The 23,500-nt window shown below is 44.1% G+C and overlaps 1 protein-coding gene across 1 annotated transcript in view; it reads right to left on the bottom strand.

Annotated features, from left to right (window-relative positions):
* The window catches only part of suclg2 (succinate-CoA ligase GDP-forming subunit beta), a 104,443-nt gene that overhangs the window by 46,211 nt on the left and 34,732 nt on the right, over positions 1 to 23,500 (bottom strand). The window contains exons 3-8 of the mRNA XM_045222946.1: positions 12,341 to 12,440; positions 11,294 to 11,384; positions 9,178 to 9,330; positions 8,575 to 8,664; positions 7,028 to 7,124; positions 431 to 592 (exon numbers count right to left, since the gene is read on the bottom strand). Coding sequence (XP_045078881.1) covers positions 431 to 592; positions 7,028 to 7,124; positions 8,575 to 8,664; positions 9,178 to 9,330; positions 11,294 to 11,384; positions 12,341 to 12,440 — 693 coding nt within the window. The remainder of the gene's footprint in view (positions 1 to 430; positions 593 to 7,027; positions 7,125 to 8,574; positions 8,665 to 9,177; positions 9,331 to 11,293; positions 11,385 to 12,340; positions 12,441 to 23,500) is intronic.

A 23,500-nucleotide genomic window follows, 5' to 3' on the forward strand; every position in this document is an offset into this window, starting at 1 on the left:
TTTGGTGGGTTACAGAGCTTATAAGGAGCCCATCAGCTCGGAGCTGTTGTCCTGTAGGAGAGGCTGGGCACGGGAAAGAGGCACTAACGTGCTCTTACTGCCACAGCGTTTATGAAGCTGCAGGGCAACCAGGAGATACTCCCTAGCAGCCCAGAACTACACTATAAAGCTTTGATTTATGACAGGGGAGGCCTATAATGAGAATGCTAACAACAATCCAGCCCACTGGAGACTTTTTATTATTATGACTAATTAGAAAGCATTGGTTACAGCGGCCTCCTTCTGGAGTCATTAGAAAGCTGGTTGTTAATTTGGACTGCAGAGGATCCCAGTCAGCCCAGTCAAAAAAACTCAATTCCAGTTGGTGTGGGTTAGCCATGGCTGAATGCATAGAACATGCATGTTGTGGACAGTCATAATCAGAGCTCACCAAAGCAGGCAATGTTTCCATCCAAGCCAATGTACTTGAGGTCCCATTTGGCTGCCTCTGTCTCTGTGGGATCGCTCTCTGACATGTCGTCCATGGCAAAGACGGCTTTCTGACGGAACTCTGCGTTATCGTCAAAGTTGATCTTGGCATCAAAGCACACCACTGAAAGAAGCAAGAGAGAGAGGAAGACAAATAGACAAAGAAACTTTAGCAAGGAGGATTTGAAATGGAAATGTAATGAACATCTAACAAACTCAATGAAAAATGTTGAATAAAATGTGGCAAGTGACCTCGTCCTATTAGACTTAATTACTTCAGTATTTGTGATGGTGCAGCACGTTTTATATACACTGCTCAAAAAAATAAAGGGAACACTTAAACAACACAATGTAACTCCAAGTCAATCACACTTCTGTGAAATCAAACTGTCCACTTAGGAAGCAACACTGATTGACAATAAATTTCACATGCTGTTGTGCAAATGGAATAGACAACAGGTGGAAATTTTAGGCAATTAGCAAGACACCCCCAATAAAGAAGTGGTTCTGCAGGTGGTGACCACAGACCACTTCTCAGTTCCTATGCTTCCTGGCTGATGTTTTGGTCACTTTTGAATGGTAGCGGTGCTTTCATCTAGTGGTAGCATGAGACAGAGTCTACAACCCACACAAGTGGCTCAGGTAGTGCAGCTCATCCAGGATGGCACATCAATGCGAGCTGTGGCAAGAAGGTTTGCTGTGTCTGTCAGTGTAGTGTCCAGAGCATGGAGGCGCTACCAGGAGACAGGCCAGTACATCAGGAGACGTGGAGGAGGACGTAGGAGGGCAACAACCCAGCAGCAGGACCGCTACCTCCACCTTTGTGCAAGGAGGAGCAGGGGGAGCACTGCCAGAGCCCTGCAAAATGACCTCCAGCAGGCCACAAATGTGCATGTGTCTGCTCAAACGGTCAGAAACAGACTCCATGAGGGTGGTATGAGGGCCCGACGTCCACAGGTGGGGGTTGTGCTTACAGCCCAACACCGTGCAGGACATTTGGCATTTACCTGAGAACACCAAGATTGGCAAATTCGCCACTGGCGTCCTGCGCTCTTCACAGATGAAAGCAGGTTCACACTGAGCACATGTGACAGACGTGACAGTGTGGAGACGCCGTGGAGAACGTTCTGCTGCCTGCAACATCCTTCAGCATGACCGGTTTGGCGGTGGGTCAGTCATGGTGTGGGGTGGCATTTCTTTGGGGGGCCGCACTGCCCTCCATGTGCTCGCCAGAGGTAGCCTGACTGCCGTTAGGTACCGAGATGAGATCCTCAGACCCCTTGTGAGACCATATGCTGGTGCGGTCTGGGTTCCTCCTAATGCAAGACAATGCTAGACCTCATGTGGCTGGAGTGTGTCAGCAGTTCCTGCAAGAGGAAGGCATTGATGCTATGGACTGGCCCGACCGTTCCCCAGACCTGAATCCAATTGAGCACATCTGGGACATCATGTCTCGCTCCATCCACCAACGCCACGTTGCACCACAGACTGTCCAGGAGTTGGCGGATGCTTTAGTCCAGGTCTGGGAGGAGATCCCTCAGGAGACCATCCGCCACCTCATCAGGAGCATGCCCAGGCGTTGTAGGGAGGTCATACAGGCACGTGGATGCCACACACACTACTGAGCCTCATTTTGACTTGTTTTAAGGACATTACATCAAAGTTGGATCAGCCTGTAGTATGGTTTTCCACTTTAATTTTGAGGGTGACTCCAAATCCAGACCTCCATGGGTTGATACATTTGATTCCCATTGATCATTTTTGTGTGATTTTGTTGTCAGCACATTCAACTATGTAAAGAAAAAAGTATTTAATAAGATTATTTCATTCATTCAGATCTAGGATGTATTGTTTAAGTGTTCCCTTTATTTTTTTGAGCAGTGTATTTGACAGTGCCTCTAAGGGACAATATATTATGCATAATGGACATTACTTTTACACTTCACAAGGTGCAGTTCAAAATAAACTGTAAGCTAAATGTTAACTGCAAGCAAAGTATTTACTTCAGCTTTTCATTAAGGCTTGATAATCAGTGGAACTACTTCAGGTTTCATAGCATTGCAGGGCTGAAATCCTGAGGTATGCTCCTTGTGGATTTGTACTTTGTAAGGCCCACTATATACCATAAGCATTTCCACAGGGGTGATTGGAGCCTTCATCTATCAATACTCTATAACAGCCTGGAGGACAAATGACAGTAGTGGTACACGGGATCCCCATGGAACCAATGGTAAATTCACTATGTAATGGCTCATCTCTGTGAAATACTACCTGGGTTGAAGCTCCCAAGTGTAATAAAGGCAACACGACACACACACACACACACACACACACACACACTAGGGGGAACCAAAATAAATGGGATCATTTTGGCCCTCTTTGTGTTTTTTTGTCTAGTTTTAGTCATTGTAGTCATTTGAATAATGATTTAGTCTAGTTGTCAAAATGGCAAACAGGGGGCCATTTTAGTCACATCACATTTGTATTGCCTCATTAATCTATAGTAAACATTAATCACTGACTTCCATGTGCACAAACATACATAGCCTACCAACATATGTTTCTGCATAACATCCTATTATGTTCCCAACAGCAGAATTATATATATATTTTTTTTTGTCATTTAGCAGACGCTCTTATCCAGAGCGCATACATTATTATTATTTTTATTATTTTTTATACTAGCCCCCCGTGGGAATCGAACCCACAACCCTGGCGTTGCAAACGCCATGCTCTACTGAGCTACATCCCTGCCGGCCATTCCCTCCCCTACCTTGGACGACGCTGGGCCAATTGTGCGCCGCCCCCTGGGTGACATACATGTATAAGAATAATATTATATAATAATTATCTGGCCATGTAAATTCAGCCTACATAGAAGATGCATATTACATACAAAACAAACAGAGACCCACAAGTGCAGAGAGAGCGAGAGAGGCATGTTTGTTCTACATAGCATATTTCTATCTGAATGTTCCAAAATGGTGTGTCCTTCTGAAACATCTGGCTCATTGTTCTGTGGCTACACCTTGTTCTATCTGTGGCTACACCACTAAATAAAAATATAAATGCAACATGTAAAGTGTTGGTCCCATGTTTCATGAGCTGAAATAAAAGATCGCAGAAATGTTCCATAAGCACAAAAAGTTTATTTCTCTCAAATTCTGTGCACAAATTTGTTTACATCCCTGCCTGTTAGTGAGTATTTCTCCTTTGCCAAGATAATCCATCTACCTGACAGGTGTGGAATATTAAGAAGCTGATTAAATAGCATGATCACTACACAGGTGCACCTTGTGCTGGGGACAGTTTTGTCACACAACACAATGCCATAGATGGTTCACGTTTTGAGGGAGCATGCAATCGGCATGCTGACTGCAGGAATGTCCACCAGAGCTGTTGCCACATAATTTAATGTTCATTTCTCAACCAAAAGCCACCTCCAACGTCGTTTTAGAGAATTTGGCAGTACGTCCAACCGGCCTCACAACCGCAGACCACATGTAACCACACCTGTACAGCTGATGAAACTGTGGGTTTGCACAACCGAAGAATTTCTGCACAACCTGCTCGTCGTCCTCACCAGAGTCTTGACCTGACTGCAGTTCGGCATCGTAACAGACTTCAGTGGGCAAATGCTTACCTTCGATGGCCACTGGCATGCTGGAGAAGTGTGCTCAGATAGCGTGTATTGCGTTGGGTGGGCGAGCGGTTTGCTGATGTCAATTGTGAACAGAGTACCCCATGGTGGCGGTGGAGTTATGATATAGGCAGGCATAAACTACAGACAACGAACACAATTGTATTTTATAGATGGGAATTTGAATGCACAGATACCGTGACGAGATCCTGAGGCCCATTGTCGTGCCATTCATCCGCCACCATCACCTCATGTTTCAGTAGGATAATGCACGGCTCCATGTCGCAAGGATCTGTACACAATTCCTGGAAGCTGAAAATGTCCCAGTTCTTCCATGGCCTGCATACTCACCAGACATGTCACCCATTGAGTATGTTTGGGATGCTCTGGATTGACATGTATGACAGCGTGTTCCAATTCCCGCCAATATCCAGAAACTTCGCACAGCCATTGAAGAGGAGTGGGACAACATTCCACAGGCTACAATCAACAGCCTGATCAACTCTATGTGAAGAAGATGTGTCGCGCTATGAGGCAAATGGTGGTCACACCAGATACTGACTGTTTTTCTGATCCATGCCCCTACCTTTTATTTTAAGGTATCTTTGACCAACAGATGCATATCTGTATTCCCAGTCATGTGAAATCCATAGATTAGGGCCTAATGAATTTATTTCAATTGACTGATTTCCTTATATGAACTGTAACTCAGTAAAATCTTTGAAAATGTTGCATGTTGCATATACATTTCTGTTCAGTGTAGAATCTGTTAAGAACAGAGTGGACAACGTTTTGTTGATTTTACCCTTTGCCAAAGTTTTAAAAAATTGCGCTATTGCACACGCGCACTTCACAGAATAGTTCCATAATCTCTCTTGCACAGATTCTCGTGGACAGATGAAACGGCGAGAATCTGTCCAGGCTCATGTAGAATTATGTGATTACCAGCAGCAGTATTTCCTGGTTTTGGGTTTTCGTCTTTGATTATTTGGATGAATCAGTGAGGTGATTTTCAAGCCGCGTGCGGATGATAAACGGTTTCCACTAGATTCCACAGCCACAAAGACAAAATGGTCTGTTTCATAAAAACAAAAATGTGCTTTTTGGCGATGACAAACACGGGTGAAATTAGCAGAAGGGAGGGGTTTGGCCAAGAGTTCCCATTTGCCAGGAAGGTGATTTCTCTTCCTTCCTTTGCACAAAGGTAATCACAATTGTTAATGTAATTCCCCCCAGAAGTAAAACAGGAAATGACACATTTTCACAAGATAATATTACTTCTGGGTAGCCGAGATTAGGCGTTCCCTAACGGAAATATGAAAATACATGCTAGAACGCGCCAACAGTCTCTCGCTAGCTCGTGCTTGGTTTTGCCCACTATGATTAATTTGCTCCCATTGGAAATGACAGGCTGTGGTCTATCTTGGGTTAGTTATAAAAATATTTGGTGTAGCCTTAACAAATGGTTAACGAGCCGGTCCACAAGTAACCTAGTTTTAGAATGGCCCACGATATGATTTCTGAATGTAAAATGTGGCCCGCCAATGCACGATAGAAATAAAAAAAATTAGCGGCGGTATTATGAGTCATGTCTTTTGAACGGTAGTCTAAGGGCTAGAATCAAATAGTTTTCTCTGAGGAAAAGAGGAAGTCTTGAATATAGAACCTGTATATGAAATGCAGTGGGAAAGGTGGGAGGGTTGAGCGAGACTACAAATTCAAAGACAGCCTACTTAATGCTGCTATAGTTTTTAAACTCAATTCTGCTATAGTTTTTAATTTCGTAAAGTAGCTTGTGTTTCTTAACCAGACAAAGGGTAGCTAACTAGATGGCTGGTGGTGACTGGTTAGCTAAGGTGAAGCAAGAGAGTCACTGCGCGATGTGTATAATCAGAGGCGGAGCCGGGGCGGAACCTGTCTGCCCACACTCATCGCTTGCTCCCTCACAGCTCACCACCTGATGTAGGCTGTGTTTGCCGGGTGTGACTCGTCCTTCCCACTGAACAAAACAGCGCTGCGCATCTGTGCTGCTAATATTAATTGTGCCTATCACTGAAAAGCTCTCAATCTCTCCACAAACTCTTGTTCAGTCCACTTAGTAGTCAAATGTTTGTCACAGAGATAATTTTGTCTAGTTTTAGTCAACTGAAATGAAAAATAATTGTAGTTTAGTTTGTTTTTTCAGTGTCTATTTAGTAAGTTATAGCCTCATCAACTGCCCCTGAAAAATAGGTTTTTGCCGAATATTTTAGTCACTATTGTTGTTCACGAAATTTAAAAGAATTCAGAGATAAACAGTAATTTGGTCTTATCGTCCCTCTGGTGATGAGGGTTCAGTTACACCGAAAATAAATGCAGTAACTTTTCTGCCTACAGTGATGTTCTTCGGTACTGTGGTGTGCTGTTTAAATTTGACTGAATAACAGACATCCATGGTACTTCATTCCATTCCCTCGTTGAATATGTACAAAATGAAGAACAAGTTGAGCTACTTTCAATGTAAGTCTACAGAAACACTGCTTCTGCCTTGCTAGTACAACAAAATAGACCTCTCATCAATATTCATAAGCAATTATTATACTAGGCTACAATATGTTATTTTCTTGTCACTCTGATGAACCAGACCTACAACGAGAACTTGTTTCATAACAATGCATCAAAAGCTGTGGAGAAGCAGAGTTGTGTCATCTATCAGTTTATCTGACTGAGTGTTACTCAAGAGGCAATTAGTTTGAGATTTAATTCAGGATAGTGATATGCTACAATATACAGTATACCTAAAATCTCATAATACACTCCCATGGTGAGAGAGCAAATGAGAGAGAAAAAGAGAGAGCTAGAACAAACAAAGACAGATCCAGATAAACAGAACTTCTGATATGTAGACACCAAAAAGAGAAAGAAAAAAGAGAGTCGTACCTTGTCCTTCGGGAGTCTCTCCGAGAGGATTGACTTCAACTTGAGTGGCGTCGACTTTCAGGAACAGATCATAGAGCCTCTTAATCTGATCTGCAGCCTGTGAGTTCCACAAAGGACAGTAATTACCCAACAATACGCCTCTGAGCAGCAGGCCCGCCAAGGCCACTCAGCACATGTAAAAGGTGATTTTGTCATGTTTTATTTAGTGTGTGCGTGCTGCTGAATGGCCTTGGCGGGCCTGCTTCTCAGCCGAGTGTGTTCGCTCATGTGCGTGCAGGTGTTGAATTCTTTATATAACACAACTCAATACGCCTTTCTCACATACTGTACAAAATATAGGCTATATAGATATATATATATAAATAATAGTACTTATAAATGCTATATAATTGAATGCATTGCATGCATGACTAAGCCTACATAGCCTAATGAAAACAGTAATTAAACTACTATAATACAGCCTTTGTGTGGTATATTAATGCATTAGCACTGAGTAAGAGTTATAATGTGTCTATTGTGCCACATTATCCTAACAGGCGCAGTATTACTATTGAAGTGGCTGTCATTGGAATGAATCCTCTTTTCAAAGAATCAGGGGTTGAACTGATGTCTCTGTCTGTCCCTGCAACCGAGCTGCTCTTTTGATTATGAAAACAGCCTGACAGAAAACATTGTTAGCACTGCTCTCTGCCACACACTCACAGACAGACACACACAATCACACACTTTGTCACCAAGACTCTTCAAAGCAGCCAATATATTTACCCTAACATTCAATTCCACACCCACAACCGCTGTAATTAGCAGTGAATCGAACAGACTGTGGCAACTGATGTGCTTTAAAAGAAAGAGTTGGAAGAACTTAGTGAATTGTTTTAATTTCCTCAAGGCTGTTAAAATCAATGTCCATTCAATATCAAGACAGGCTCGTAATACACAGGGTGTACCTCTCAGACAATTGTGTATGTTCATTTCATTTTTCAAAAGACAATTCATTAAGTTGAGTTATACTTTTTCTGCATTTTAACATTCTGAACGAATCCGATTCTTTAAGCTGCTGTGCTCATGGATAGGAATACAAATTAGCATTATGATGCTACAAGAAAAATGGCTCTAAAAGGAACTGGAGAACAACTTAATATCAAATTTGAATTTTGGGGTTTGTCTTTTTGTGTGCGTCTCTGACCCAGTTTACACTGGCCAGAATTGGCTTCATCAGCAATGATTTTGAGAGGACTCCCCCCCCTCAAAAAAAGAAAAAAAAAATGTATGTACTATAACGGTAAACAAGCAAGCATTTCGCTGCACCTTTTATACCTGCTGTTAACTGTGTACGTGACGAATACAATTTGATTAGATTCAAATGTATAAAGCTTTGTCTGTTGTACAAGGACATTATGGAGTTCTATAAACCTTGTAATTCAGCATAAAGAGCCCAGTAGACAGGCAGTATCCTATCTGGTTTCATCAGCTCTGAGTTCAGTACTGTGGGTCTTTGGTGTGTGTACGCGACTCTGCGGCTCAGAGAGCTTTGTCGGGCCTATTACCTGTCTTTCCAGAGGTCCTTTGAAACCCAAATTAGCTGCCATGCGGAGCGCCTGGTCATCTCGCACACCCTCGAAAATATCTATAACTTCCTGTGGTACGAGAGAGCAGAGAGAGAGAGAAAGCGGAGAGAATGGTGACTCAAACACTGGATGGTAATTTGACACACAGTGGATGTTCATATTAAATCACGATATGCAATTAAGTGGTGGCAACCTGCCAGTCGTGAGGAAAGGAGAACCGGGCCTGAAATTATGGCTTTATAATTATCAGGCACTTGTAGAGATAAGATTCTAACATGGAGAAGGGATCTCTCCATCAAGGGATGCATTGTGCCAATCAGAGAGCGAAAGCCAGAGAGAGAGAGAGAGAGAGAGAGAGAGAGAGAGAGAGAGAGAGAGAGAGAGAGAGAGAGAGAGAGAGCCAGAGCGCGCCTGCGCACACGGTCAGACGGAAGTACAGGGATACCAGGGATGTCTGTACTGTAGTTAATGGTAAGAGATATTAAGCTATTGGATCACAAGTACAGTGAATGGTGAGAGGTTCCATGTTAACATCTATAGTCATTTGTAACATATGCTGTTGCAGAGCTCACAGTACTGTACCTTAAAGATGAGTTCTGGGGTTTTGTCGGCCACCTCCTCTATGTCCATCCCACCCTGAGGACTGCCCACCATGACGGGGCCGTTGCAGGCCCGGTCCATCAGGATGGCAAAGTAGGTCTCTCTGGTGATGTCCAGGGCTTCAGCCACCATCACCTGGTCAGTAGGGAGAGAGTCAGCCTACTGCCTTCACATCACAGACTGGCCTCAGATACAGACACAGGAGATAGTATTATTACAACCCAGAGAACCTATGGGTTCTAAATCTAGGCTGTACTGGGAATGAAGCAACCTGCTGGGAGATGGCAAGGGAGAGAGAGACAGAGAGATTGATGGAAAGACAGAGGGATAGAGATGAGTTGGTTGTTTGTTATCAGTTCCCTGGGCCTAACTGGACAGAGTTAATTTGGACTCCATGTCCCATGCAAACAAGCAACAGTGCAGCCTTCTTTCTCTCTCTGCTTAAAGTCTTGATCTATTTTCCACACTACTACCACCCTCTCCTGGTCTTTCTCTCAATCTAACTGGCTCTCTGTGCCCCTCTCACCCTCCATTACGCTCTTCTCCTCTTTCTTCTATCACTTCCTCCCCCTCTCCCCAGCCCTGGTCTGTCCTGGCAACTTCCTCCCACTCTCCCCAGCCCTGGTCTGTCCTGGCAACTTCCTCCCCCTCTCCCCAGCCCTTGTCTGTCCTGGCAACTTCCTCCCCCTCTCCCCAGCACTGGTCTGGTCTGTACTGGCAACTTCCTCCCCCTCTCCCCAGCCCTGGTCTGGTCTGTCCTGGCAACTTCCTCCCCCTCTCCCCAGACCTGGTCTGGTCTGTCCTGGCAACTTCCTCCCCCTCTCCCCAGCCCTGGTCTGGTCTGTCCTGGCAATTTCCTCCCCCTCTCCCCAGCCCTGGTCTGTCCTGCCAGTAGAGATAATGCTCTGTGTCATGTCTGGAGAGGATGGCTGCAGTATAATGAAGTGAAGGGGACGTGTTACAATGGCAGGCTGACAGCTCACCCCTGGTTCTCATTCAGCGAAACAGAGCTTGACAATATAATTACAGCCTGTTAAAGAGGGCCCATGTTAAGAGGCCTGGGTCCTGTTCAATCACTGCAGCTCTCTGGCTACTTTATTACTTTGATCCCAGGCCTAATCTAATCTGAGACGGGCTTTGAGAGGGGCCTGCGACTACATCCACTAACAGCAGGTAGCATTATATCTCCCTTGTCTGTGAATGTCTGCACATTTGGGAAATTAATCTAGTGTGTACCGGTTTGTGTGATACATGCCTGCATATCATATCATAGGTCCCTCTGGGATGATTTATCATGATACATTTCTGCAAGAAATATATTTTCTATTCCTATATGCTTAGTTTACAAAATAAAACAATATCAGAAATGGTGTTATTATGTCAGTCATCTAACAGATTACATGTGCTATGGATAGATAATGCAGCTAATGTTACAATATGAAATGACATCTCACAACAATGCTTTCACAGTTTTTGTGTTTATATTTTTCTCTTTCCCCTAAGCCCTGGTAGTGAACTTCTTTCCCCGCCAGCGCTTTCTCTAAAAATGGCAAATGTGACAGTAATTTGATACTTCTCCTAAACTTTGCAGCAGGAGCAGAGCAAGGTGTGTGCCTGGCTGGCAGGAATGAAAACAAGCGTTAATGGTGAGCTCCAGGCCACATTTCACTAAAGCAGCAAAGGGAGAGAAACACAAGCTACAGGTGGAGAAGGGTTTATTACCTGGAAATGTGTGTTTTTGGGTGGGCTGCAGTGTGTGAGTGAGGAAAATAATATTCCTGCTTGTTAGTGACACTTGGAAATGGTTGTTTACGTGACTAACACTTTGGTCTCAGAGAGGCCCTGACTCGCATTTATTATTTATCGCAGTGAACCATGACACCAAATAGCACAAACACAACAAACGACACTGGCTTCAAATGGCATGTCTCCACCAGGGACCTATCCCCAGAACTAGAGGAACAGAAAACAATATAGACTAATGTATTATCGCCCCGATGCTTGTACAGTCATTCATTTCATGGAACTGCATTACTGAATTGAAATTACCCTGAAATGAGAAAAACAGAATGTTCTTTTACCTCCAGCTATGACTTACCGTTTTTACTTTCACTCCCTCCTTTGGCGTCTGTTTGGTGGTCAGGCTATAGCCTAGCATCTTATTGGCCAGCTCACCCACCACAGAGGGGCTAAAGAAGAGACAGGATTGTCTCAATTACAACTACTTAATTAATAGATCTTTGATTACAGACAAAAACCTAGAGGACAAACATCTTTCATAAATAGAGGACTATCAACCATAGCAGATAACAGAGTAATTATTTTCAGCTCCTGAGTAACGTTTTCTTTTCAACAAAGACATGGTTCAGCACATTTGCAGTGTGATTGTAAGGCTCTCCTGGTTTCGGCTGCTCTTTAAAGAAAGTGTGAGTCTCATTCCTGTTACTCGCCTTGCTCTGGTTTTTATAACATACAAATGAAGCCTGAGTTTGTGCTTTGCTTTGATAGATGGTAGGAGAGTGAACTGTGTGCACACACACAGGTCACTGTCTGGGGATGCTTAACTTCAGATGGTTCACTTAGAAAAGTTTCTGGTTATCCCAAATACTGAAATAGGGTGTGACAATGATACATATGTTGTAGCCATTTGTCGTAAATCACAGTTCAGGCCTTATCGTCACGCTGCTACCTTGGTTACATAACATTTTCTGCAGAGGAAACAATCTAGTAGCTGGCCAATGAAGATGTGGGTTGATGTGATATAAGATGGACAAACAGTAGATTGTTAGGGAAATCTGGCCAATATAGGCCTATAACAATGTGCTAGAAGAACACAATACGGTTGAGCTCCACTGTATCAGAGCTCCAATAACCTGATACAGTAACATTCAGTGAGGTGTGCACAGTGACATTTCCCAATGATAAATTCACTATTTCAAAGTTTAATTGGGGGCAGTTGTCCCTAAAGTAGCAAACTTAGCTTTTTATTGCAGGGTCTGTTTAAGTAGCTGCAGCAGAGGGAAAGCAACACTGTGTCTAGGAGGGATAACTGAAGCAGTAGTTAGAGAAAAAGAACAGAACCATTCTCTGAAGGGTCCATTACTCAAACCACACCTCAGTGAGTGCGGCTGGCGGGGGTACTCACTCTTTAGTTAAGTGCACTCCACCTTTAAGGCCACTGTTGAACACACCCTTCCCTCGTCCCCCAGCCAGAATCTGGGCCTTCAGGACTATCTCCTTGGCGTCTGAAAGAGAGAGGGAGGAGAGAAAAAGAGGAGAGAAGGGCTCCGTCAGCAGGAGAGAGATAGACAGCCAGGTTGTGAAAGAGGAGAAGAGCATGAGACCTCTTCAATAGTACATCACAGAGCCCATTACACTTTCCCCTGTCTGAGTAAAATGTCATCTCACCAATCACCCTGGGTCTCCATTAGCTCCTGTCCTATCTAGAGGAGAGGAGGGGGAGGAAGAGGGGGCTAGGAGGAGAGGTACGTGATGGCATGAGGGGAAGGGTACTCCAGCTCACGTATGACATTCTCCTCTAGCCATGCTAATTACAGACTAAAGCAAACTTCTCAAATACAGAGTAGAGAGGGTACCCTGTAGACAACAGTTGAAAGAACATGCCCATATAGACAGGTAAACACTCCCATACTAGGCACATGCATACAAACAGTCATGATTCCAAAGACATAGGCTAGACATACAAACATGTATCAACCTAATCTAAACATTTTCTTTGGCCAATGTGTTAATTTGTGTCATTTGACTGTCTCTTTAGAGTTCTGACTAACCATTGCAATTTTATGGCATTTTAACGATGCTAACACCATATAGGCCTACTCTACTTACCCACTCTGTCACCTCCAAGTCCTCTTTTCTACACCACGAGAGAGCACTTCTGGTAGAGCACTCAGCTGCCTATTCAGCTGCCCCCTGAACAGTCTCCCTTTATTCAAATGGTGCAACAAGTGCACTTGATGGGATATGGTCTTGAGCTATCACTATCCTGGCGGGGAGTTCCACCATTGGCCACCAGAACATGTAAAGAAAGGCACGTCGACCTTGGGCCAGGAACATAGCTCTCTTACTCTCAGTGAGGCTCCTCAAGCTGAGTGGCTCCTCAAGCGGAGTGGCTCAGGCTGCTACAGTAGGAACAAGCCCCAGACAAAGTAGGCTCTGACAAGATGGCAGGGATTAAACCAACACTGAATTAATGAGCTCTGTTCTCCCCTGGGATGAGGAGGAGAGAGAAAGACAGAGAGAAAAGGTGAGCACACGCAGGGGCTGTGAGTAGTCATAAATTAATAAATATGTCAATAAAAAAACTGCTACCGCGCAAAATTAAAATTGAGTTCAAAGCAAGATGAAATGGAGTGTCCTACGGGCATGTGCAGCAGAGAGGGACGGAACAGAGGAAATTAGGAAATTACTTTTGTTAAAAGAAAAAGGGGGTGGGGGGGCAGTGGGAGCCAATGAGGAAGGTGTTATTTCTTAGCACTGACAAGAGGCGTGCTGCAAGGTGTAGAAAGGACCGAGACAGGGTCGTCTCTGGAAGGAGGAGAGGAGTGAGGGATGAGGATGATTAAGGTGCAGTATGGGAAGCACTGGCTAGACAGGAAATGGACAGAAACAGGAGAAAAGAATGAGGGAATAGTGTGAAGGGAAATGTGTAGCCTATAGTATGAAAAATGTATGCACTCACTAATTGTAAGTTGCTCTGGATAAGAGTGTCTGCTAAATGACTAAAATGTCCCCAAAAAATAGCCAGACATGATTTGTTATTGAGAGGTGGTGCTCCTTACACTGCAGAGCATGGCTATGGACAGTAAGCTGTTTCACACAGTGAGCAGAACATATAAAAGGTGCCCTGATAACATACCAAAGCCCAAATAATTACTCATATACAATTTATCACACAGGAAAAGAGTATCTGGATATACTTAAGACATCTTTAGTGGAGCATATGAAGCCTACTTATCAGAAGAGGAAGGAGCGATAAGCCTCTTAACGAATGGACCGTTTCCTCATCAAATCACTCGCTTGGAAAAGTGGCCTTGATTACACATACAAAACACACCCGACCTTTACAGTGGCTTGTTAAGACTGCAAAACACCTCTCTCAGCCTGTTCTTTTATTTCCAGTTTTTCCCGACTGTGTCATCATTGTAGATTTTCTGAAGCTGCCACCACCAAGGATAAAAAACCCTCTGTCAAAATGCATCGTGAAGTAATGATGCCCTCAAAGATCACAGTGAACATGGCACTGTGTGAGCGCAGAGCAGACATTACCAATGTGTATAAACCCTGGATGACTGACAGGGTGTGCTGTATTGAAGCCACTGCGCAGCCATCTTGGTACTCCTCCTCAATTGTAAAAAAAAAGACTTAGGAAACTATAGAAATGCATTTATTAATGTCTACATTCGTTTTTGACATGTTTATTATATTATTAGACACTTTAATGCATACTTTTAAATTGTATGTGAGTTAAACATAAAAATAAAAACAATTCCTTAAAGTATATATTTTTAGAGAGTACTAATATTACTGTCCCCACTACAACAACAAAATACATGTATTTTTGTCCTTGAAACATTAAATTAAAATACTGTTGAATTCCATTCATTCCTATGGAGGACTGCTCCTACTAGGGAGTGCCAATATGGCCGACAGGTGGCTTCAAAGCCTCTCAATGGCCAATACATAGCGTCAGCAATCCAGAGTTTATATACGTCATTGGACGTATACCCATTAATGCTCCAGACATGAAACAGCACCGAACACAGGCAGTGTTACACTTGTGTGAAGATGACGCCACTGAAGAGCATTGATGGATTTGTGTGAGTCTCTCAATAACTCACTCACTCATATAGATGACATTTATTCAATGTGTCAGGTAAACTGCTTTTTAAAGGTAAATCTTTAGGGATATTTAGGGTATTTCTATATCAATGGCAGCCATTGAAGGAAACAGCTATTTATTCTGTTACGGACAGTTATCGGAGGTCCAAATACAAAACAACGAAACTGTGCCTCCTCGCCCATTGATGATAGCACAAAAACAACTAAAGGACTCCGGGAGCAAGAGGTAGAACTTTGTTGATTGAATGCAGAGGATTGATGAAATCAGATACACTGCGAGAGCAGTTTGACCATGACACCACACAACACTAACATTCAATATGCAAAAACATGCAGGAGATGATTACAACAGTTATTCTTTTAGAGTTTATTTTACCTGTGAAACTATTATTAATATAATAATGAATTCTCAGAAGTTATGCATATTAGCAGTAAAAGTTAAGGTGAATAGAAAATCCCCTCTCCGCACAGGCTACACAAACGCCTCACACCGCGTGTTTGCTGCCTCTCTAACCGGGTGGTCCCTGCACGTACGACCCACGTGGAGTTCCAGGCAGCCTCTGGAACTGCCGTTCTGCTGCCAACAAGGCAGAGTTCATCTCAGCCTATGCTACCCTCCAGTCCCTCGACTTCTTGGCGCTGACGGAAACATGGATTACCACTGAAAACACTGCTACCCCTGCTGCTCTCTCCTCGTCTGACCATGTGTTCTCGCATACCCCGAGAGCATCTGGTCAGCGGGGTGGTGGCACAGGAATCCTCATCTCTCCCAAGTGGACATTCTCAATTTTTCCCCTGACCCATCTGTCTATCTCCTCATTTGACTTCCATGCTGTCACAGTCACTAGCCCATTTAAGCTTAATATCCTTGTCATCTATCGCCCTCCAGGTTCCCTTGGAGAGTTCATCAATGAGCTTGACGCCTTGATAAGTTCCTTTCCTGAGGATGGCTCACCCCTCACAGTTCTGGGGGATTTCAACCTCCCTACGTCTACATTTGACTCATTTCTCTCTGCCTCCTTCTTTCCACTCCTCTCCTCTTTTGACCTCACCCTCTCACCGTCCCCCCCTACTCACAAGGCAGGCAATACGCTTGACCTCATCTTCACTAGATGCTGTTCTTCTACTAATCTCACTGCAACTCCCCTCCAAGTCTCCGACCACTACTTTGTATCCTTTTCTCTCTCCCTCTCCTCCAACACTACTCACTCTGCCCCTACACAGATGGTAATGCGCCGTCGCAACCTTCGCTCTCTCTCTCCCGCTACTCTCTCCTCTTCCATCCTATCATCTCTTCCCTCTGCTCAATCCTTCTCCCTCCAATCTCCTGATTCTGCCTCCTCAACCCTCCTCTCCTCCCTTTCTGCATCCTTTGACTCTCTATGTCCCCTATCCTCCCGGCCGGCTCGGTCCTCCCCTCCAGCTCCGTGGCTTGATGACTCATTGCGAGCTCACAGAACAGGGCTCCGGGCAGCCGAGCGGAAATGGAAGAAAACTAGACTCCCTGCGGACCTGGCATCTTTTCACTCCCTCCTCTCTACATTCTCTTCATCAGTTTCTGCTGCTAAGGCCACTTTCTACCACTCTAAATTCCAAGCATCCGCCTCTAACCCTAGGAAGCTCTTTGCCACATTCTCCTCCCTGCACTTGTCATCTCCCGTCTGGATTACTGCAACTCGCTGTTGGCTGGGCTCCCTGCCTGTGCCATTAAACCCCTACAACTCATCCAGAATGCTGCAGCCCGTCTGGTGTTCAACCTTCCCAAGTTCTCTCACGTCACCCCGCTCCTCCGCACACTCCACTGGCTTCCAGTTGAAGCTCGCATCTGCTACAAGACCATGGTGCTTACCTACGGAGCTGTGAGGGGAACGGCACCTCCGTACCTTCAGGCTCTGATCAGTCCCTACACCCAAACGAGGGCACTGCGTTCATCCACCTCTGGCCTGCTGGCTCCCCTACCTCTGCGGAAGCATAGTTCCCGCTCAGCCCAGTCAAAACTGTTCGCTGCTCTGGCACCCCAATGGTGGAACAAGCTCCCTCCCTCACGACGCCAGGACAGCGGAGTCACTCACCACCTTCCGGAGACATTTGAAACCCCACCTCTTTAAGGAATACCTGGGATAGGATAAAGTAATCATCCCACTGGCTATAAGGTGAATGCACCTATTTGTAAGTCGCTCTGGATAAGAGCGTCTGCTAAATGACATAAATGTAAATGTAAGTGGAAGGGACAGGCAGGCAGTATTGCATAACCAGCCATCTATTTCCAGTGGAACCATATAAAGGCATGGCAAATCTGAAGTGATATTTTCTTCTCCATGTAGTTTTTTTTAGGGACAGACACAGAAGATGAGATTAACATGTAACTACATCTTCAATCGCATCAGCTGTAATCTGAGTTACACGGCCATCCCCGGGCTAACTCATTTCCCAGTAATGAACGCAAATGAACTCCCAACCTATTTACTGATGACAGCAGTCGGCATCGAGGCTGTTCCTTCTGCCTCAACAACATCTCCCCTCTCATTGTATTTCAAACGTTCTGTCCTCCTCCTCTCTCGGCGGTCCGGAAGGATGTAGCCCAGGGGTTAGGGACAGCAGAGTTAGCGATGTCTGATATTTAATTAAGCCATAAAAGGCTGTGCACTGGGGGACTGGATAAAGGGCCAATCTGGAGAGAATTAGATAGTGTCTGTCTGCAGGCCACGCCAGGGAGAGGATAGTGTCTGTCTGCAGGCCACGCCAGGGAGAGGATAGTGTCTGTCTGCAGGCCACGCCAGGGAGAGGATAGGGGAATGTAGCTATTTTGCTGGTAGCATTCATTACGATTAGTAGCCTATACCAAAGAAATGTGAAGTTTGAAATGAAATAATATGGGGGATTGTTAATGGGACAATTGATGGCTACAACCACCAAACTACTAGTAGTTGCTTAAAAGGACAATAACAAAAACAGTGGTTCACATTGTTAAACGTATTATTCTATATCATTATCACATCAATTTAAAATGGATTGCGATATGGATTTTTGTCCACATCTTCCAGCTCTATGTTATTTGTTATTTTTCTGCATTTTTATTTTTTACTTCAGTTTATTTTAGTAAATACTTTAACACTTACAGTGAGGGAAGAAAGTATTTGATCCCCTGCTGATTTTGTACATTTGCCCACTGACAAAGACATGATCAGTCTATAATTTTAATGGTAGGTTTATTTGAACAGTGAGAGACAGAATAACAACAACAACATCCAGAAAAACGCATGTCAAAAATGTTATAAATTGATTTGCATTTTAATCATAGGCAGCATTCCTCCTCCTCCAAACACGGCGAGTTGAGTTGCTGCCAAAGAGCTTGATTTTGGTCTCATCTGACCACAACACTTTCACCCAGTTCTCCTCTGAATCATTCAGATGTTCATTGGCAAACTTCAGACGGCCCTGTATATGTGCTTTCTTGAGCAGGGGGTCCTTGCGGGTGCTGCAGGATTTCAGTCCTTCACGGCGTAGTGTGTTACCAATTGTTTTCTTGGTGACTATGGTCCCAGCTGCCTTGAGATCATTGACAAGATCCTCCCGTGTAGTTCTGGGCTGATTCCTCACCGTTCTCATGATCATTGCAACTCCACGAGGTGAGATCTTGCATGGAGCCCCAGGCCGAGGGAGATTGACAGTTATTTTGTGTTTCTTCCATTTGCAAATAATCGCACCAACTGTTGTCACCTTCTCACCAAGCTGCTTGGCGATGGTCTTGTAGCCCATTCCAGCGTTGTGTAGGTCTACAATCTTGTCCCTGAAATCCTTGGAGAGCTCTTTGGTCTTGGCCATGGTGGAGAGTTTGGAATCTGATTGATTGATTGCTTCTGTGGACAGGTGTCTTTTATACAGGTAACAAACTGAGATTAGGAGCACTCCCTTTAAGAGTGTGCTCCTAATCTCAGCTCGTTACCTGTATAAAAGACACCTGGGAGCCAGAAATCTTTCTGCTTGAGAGGGTGTCAAATACTTATTTCCCTCATTAAAATGCAAATCAATTTATCAAAATTTTTACATGCGTTTTTCTGGATTTTTTTGTTGTTATTCTGTCTCTCACTGTTCAAATAAACCTACCATTAAAATTATAGACTGATCATTTCTTTGTCAGTGGGCAAACGTACAAAATCAGCAGGGGATCAAATACTTTTTTCCCCTCACTGTAAAACTGCATTGTTGGTTAAGGGCTTGTAAGTAAGCGTTTCAAGGTAAGGTCTACACCTGTTGTATTCGGCGCATGTGACAAATACATTTTGATTTGAATCAACACACACAGGAACAATCAAAGTGAATCGATTCAGTGTCTACTACAGATAGGTGCTTCAAACGCTATAAGTAGAAAGTAGAAACAGAGCATTCTAATTATAAAATGTACATGATAACTCAGTATACCTGATAAATCGTGTAGCTCAGTTGGTAGAGCATGGCGCTTGCAACGGCAGGGTTGTGGGTTCGATTCCCACGGGGGGCCAGTATGAAAAAAAAGTATGCACTCTGGATAAGAGCGTCTGCTAAATGACTAAAAATGAAAAAATGTAAATGGTGTGTGTGTGCGCGCGTGAGAGAGAAAGAGCTTGGCTACATGGAGACTACTGTCTAGTTTGGTTAATCAGGCTGACCCCTAGTCTACAGTCGTGGTCAAAAGTTTTGAGAACGACACAAATATTAATTTTCACAAAGTCTGCTGCCTCAGTTTTGATGATGGCAATTTGCATATACTCCAGAATGTCATGAAGAGTGATCAGATGAATTGCAATTAATTGCAAAGTCCCTCTTTGCCATGAAAATGAACTTAATCCCCAAAAAACATTTCCACTGCATTTCAGTCCTGCCACAAAAGGACCAGCTGCCATCATGTCAGTGATTCTCTCGTTAACACAGGTGAGAGTGTTGACGAGGACAAGGCTGGAGATCACTCTGTCATGCTGATTGAGTTAGAATAATACACTGGAAGCTTTAAAAGGAGGGTGGTGCTTGAAATCATTGTTGTTCCTCTGTTAACCATGGTTACCTGCAAGGAAACACGTGCCGTCATCATTGCTTTGCACAAAAAGGGCTTCACAGGCAAGGATATTGCTACTAGTAAGATTGCACCTAAAATCAACCATTTATCGGATCATCAAGAACTTCAATTGTGGTGAAGGCGGCGTCAGGGCGCCCAAGAAAGTCCAGCAAGTGCCAGGGCCGTCTCCCAAAGTTGATTCAGCTGCGGGATCGAGGCACCACCAGTGCAGAGCTTGCTCAGGAATGGCAGCAGGCAGGTGCGAGTGCATCTGCACGCACAGTGAGGGGAAGACTTTTGGGGGATGGCCTGGTGTCAAGAAGGGCAGCAAAGAAGCCACTTCTCTCCAGGAAAAACATCAGGGACAGACTGATATTCTTCAACATGTACAGGGATTGGACTGCTGAGGACTGGGGTAAAGTCATTTTCTCTGATGAATCCCCTTTCCGATTGTTTGGGGCATCCGGAAAACACCTTGTCCGGAGAAGACAAGGTGAGCGCTACCATCAGTCCTGTGTCATGCCAACAGTAAAGAATCCTGAGACCATTCATGTGTGGGGTTGCTTCTCAGCCAAGGGAGTGGGCTCACTCACAATGTTTCCTAAGAACACAGCCATGAATAAAGAATGGTACCAACACATCCTCCGAGAGCAACTTATCCCAACCATCCAAGAACAGTTTGGTGACGACCAATGCCTTTTCCAGCATGATGGAGCACCTTGCCATAAGGCAAAAGTGATAACTAAGTGGCTCGGGGAACAAAACATCAACATTGAGTCCATGGCCAGGAAACTCCCCAGACCTTAATCCCATTGAGAACTTGTGGTCGATCCTCAAGAGGCGGGTGGACAAACAAAACCCCACAAATTCTGACAAACTCCAAACATTGATTATGCAAGAATGGGCTGCCATCAGTCAGGATGTGGCCCATAAGTTAATTGACAGCATGCCAGGGCGGATTGCAGAGGTCTTGAAAAAGAAGGGTCAACACTGCAAATATTGACTCTTTGCATAAACTTAATGTAATTGTCAATAAAAGCCTTTGACACTTACAGAATGCTTGTAATTAATAATAATAAATAATAATAAAAAATGTTGTAATTATACTTCAGTATACCATAGTAACATCTGACAAAAATCTCATAACACTGAAGCAGCAAACTTTGTGAAGACCAATACTTGTGTCATTCTCAAAACTTTTGACCATGACTGTACACTTTAAGATATTGAGGGATGATGATATTTTGCCAATGTGAAGATAGGAATTCCAGAGTATGGAACCGCTGTATCTGCTAGGGAATTTACTATGTGAAGAAGAGGCAGTGGGGAGGGTGAACGTTATCGTAGTGTATTGTGTTGTATGCATGGATTTGGGAATTAACCTGGTTTAGGAAGGCTGTCTGGGAGGTATGTGTATTTGTTGATGAAGGTACATCATTTGAGTATTATGAACCTCCCCCCTGCTTCTCCCCCTATGGACAATCACTGCTACTCCCCCTGTGGACATGCCACCCCCCAACGCACTTTTACTCTGCCCCCACCCCAACGACATTCATCACTGTTGCAGTTGTTAATATGAATATTATTACTTTTTTAATAGTTTTAATTTCACTTCATCCCCACACCCCTCAATGGTCATGCTGCTCCCCCTATGGTCATTCCACCCCACCCCCTCAACAGTCTTTACCCTACCTCCACCCAAATGGACATGTATTTATTCATCACTGCTACAGTTGTTATTATGTATATAGTACTATTTCTATTTCTATTGTTTTTATTACCATTTTCATTATTTTATTTCACTTAGTCCTGCATGTTGGAGCTCCAAGCCTAAGATTTTCATTGTACCCTGCAATCACACCTGCAACCCTACACAGGTGACTATTAAAACTCTGAACATTTAGAATCTAGATAATGACTTGTATCGAGAACACACCTAGGCCTATCATTCTGCACTGCTGCAGTAATGAAGCTTAGTAAATGCAGTTTACAAACTGGTAAGCCTTTATTTCCTTATGACTAGTATGAGGCTAATGGTAAGCCACCAAAAACAGAGTATGTGACCTCGGAGCTGTGCAATGCTGTTGCATTACCCATTCCTACTGCGTCTCTGCTCTCCGAGCCAGGTAACGGCCACTCAGAGGATGTGGCTGTATCTAATGATGTCTGTGGAGCTCTACAGGGTTTCATCATCAACCTAGACCTCTGCTGCCTGCTGTAGTATCATATCCTCCTGTCACTACCCACATGACAGCCGACTCCTCGTTAGGCTCCACACACTGTCCGTACTAAAGATTTCCAGAGCTGGACTAAGTGGCACTCTAGGGCAGAGGCGCAGAGTTCAAACCCCTGGACCAGTGTGGAGACTGTTAGTCACTCTGGAGGAAGACTTTACAGACAACGGCCCAGGGGTATGGTCATCTAAAGTTATGAGCCAATGTCTCATTAATGGCATATAGTCATTTTAATGAACAATGGCATTCTACAGGAATAGCAATAAGGGAACGGGCTAAGGTCATTACGATGAGCATACTCAAGCCTGCTGACACAAACACGACTGAGGAGATGAACTTCAAATCAAATTAAATGTTATTTGTCACAATCTTACCGTGAAATGATTACTTACAAGCCCTTAACCAACAATGCAGTTCCAGAAATAGAGTTAAGAAAATATTTACTAAATAAACTAAAGTTAAAAATAAAAAGTAACACAATAAAGTTACATAACAATAACAAGGCTATATACAGGGGGTACCAGTACCGAGTCAATTTGCGGGGGTACAGGTTAGTCGAGGTAGTTTGTACATGCATAGATAATAAACAGCGAGCACCAGCGGGGGGGTTAATGTAAATACTCCGGGTGGCCATTTGATAAATTGTTCAGCAGTCTTATGGCTTGGGGGTAGAGGCTGTTAAGGAACCTTTTGGACTTAGACTTGGCGCTCCGGTACAGCTTGCCGTGCAGTAGCAGAGAGAACAGTCTATGACTTGGGTGACTGGATTCTTTGAAAATGTTTTGGGCCTTCCTCTGACACCACCTAGAATATAGGTCCTGGATGGCAGGAAGCTTGGCCCCAGTGATGTATTGGGCCGTACGCACTACCCTCTGTAGCGCCTTGTGGTCGGATGCCGAGCAGTTGCCATACCAGGCGGTGAAGCAACCGGTCAGGATGCTCTCGATGGTGCAGCTGTATAACTTTGAGGATCTGGGGACCCATGCCAAATCTTTTCAATGTCCTGAGGAGGAAAAGGTGTTGTTATGCCATCTTCACGACTGTCTTGGTGTGTTTGGACCATGATACTTTGTTGGTTATGTGGACACCACAGAACTTTAAACTCTCGACACGCTCCACTACAGCCCCATCGATGTTAATGGGGGCCTTGCTCACACTAGTTGTCCTGGCACCACAC

The sequence above is a fragment of the Coregonus clupeaformis genome, chromosome 10 (genome assembly GCF_020615455.1).
Source record: "Coregonus clupeaformis isolate EN_2021a chromosome 10, ASM2061545v1, whole genome shotgun sequence".
Lineage (NCBI taxonomy): Eukaryota > Metazoa > Chordata > Actinopteri > Salmoniformes > Salmonidae > Coregonus > Coregonus clupeaformis.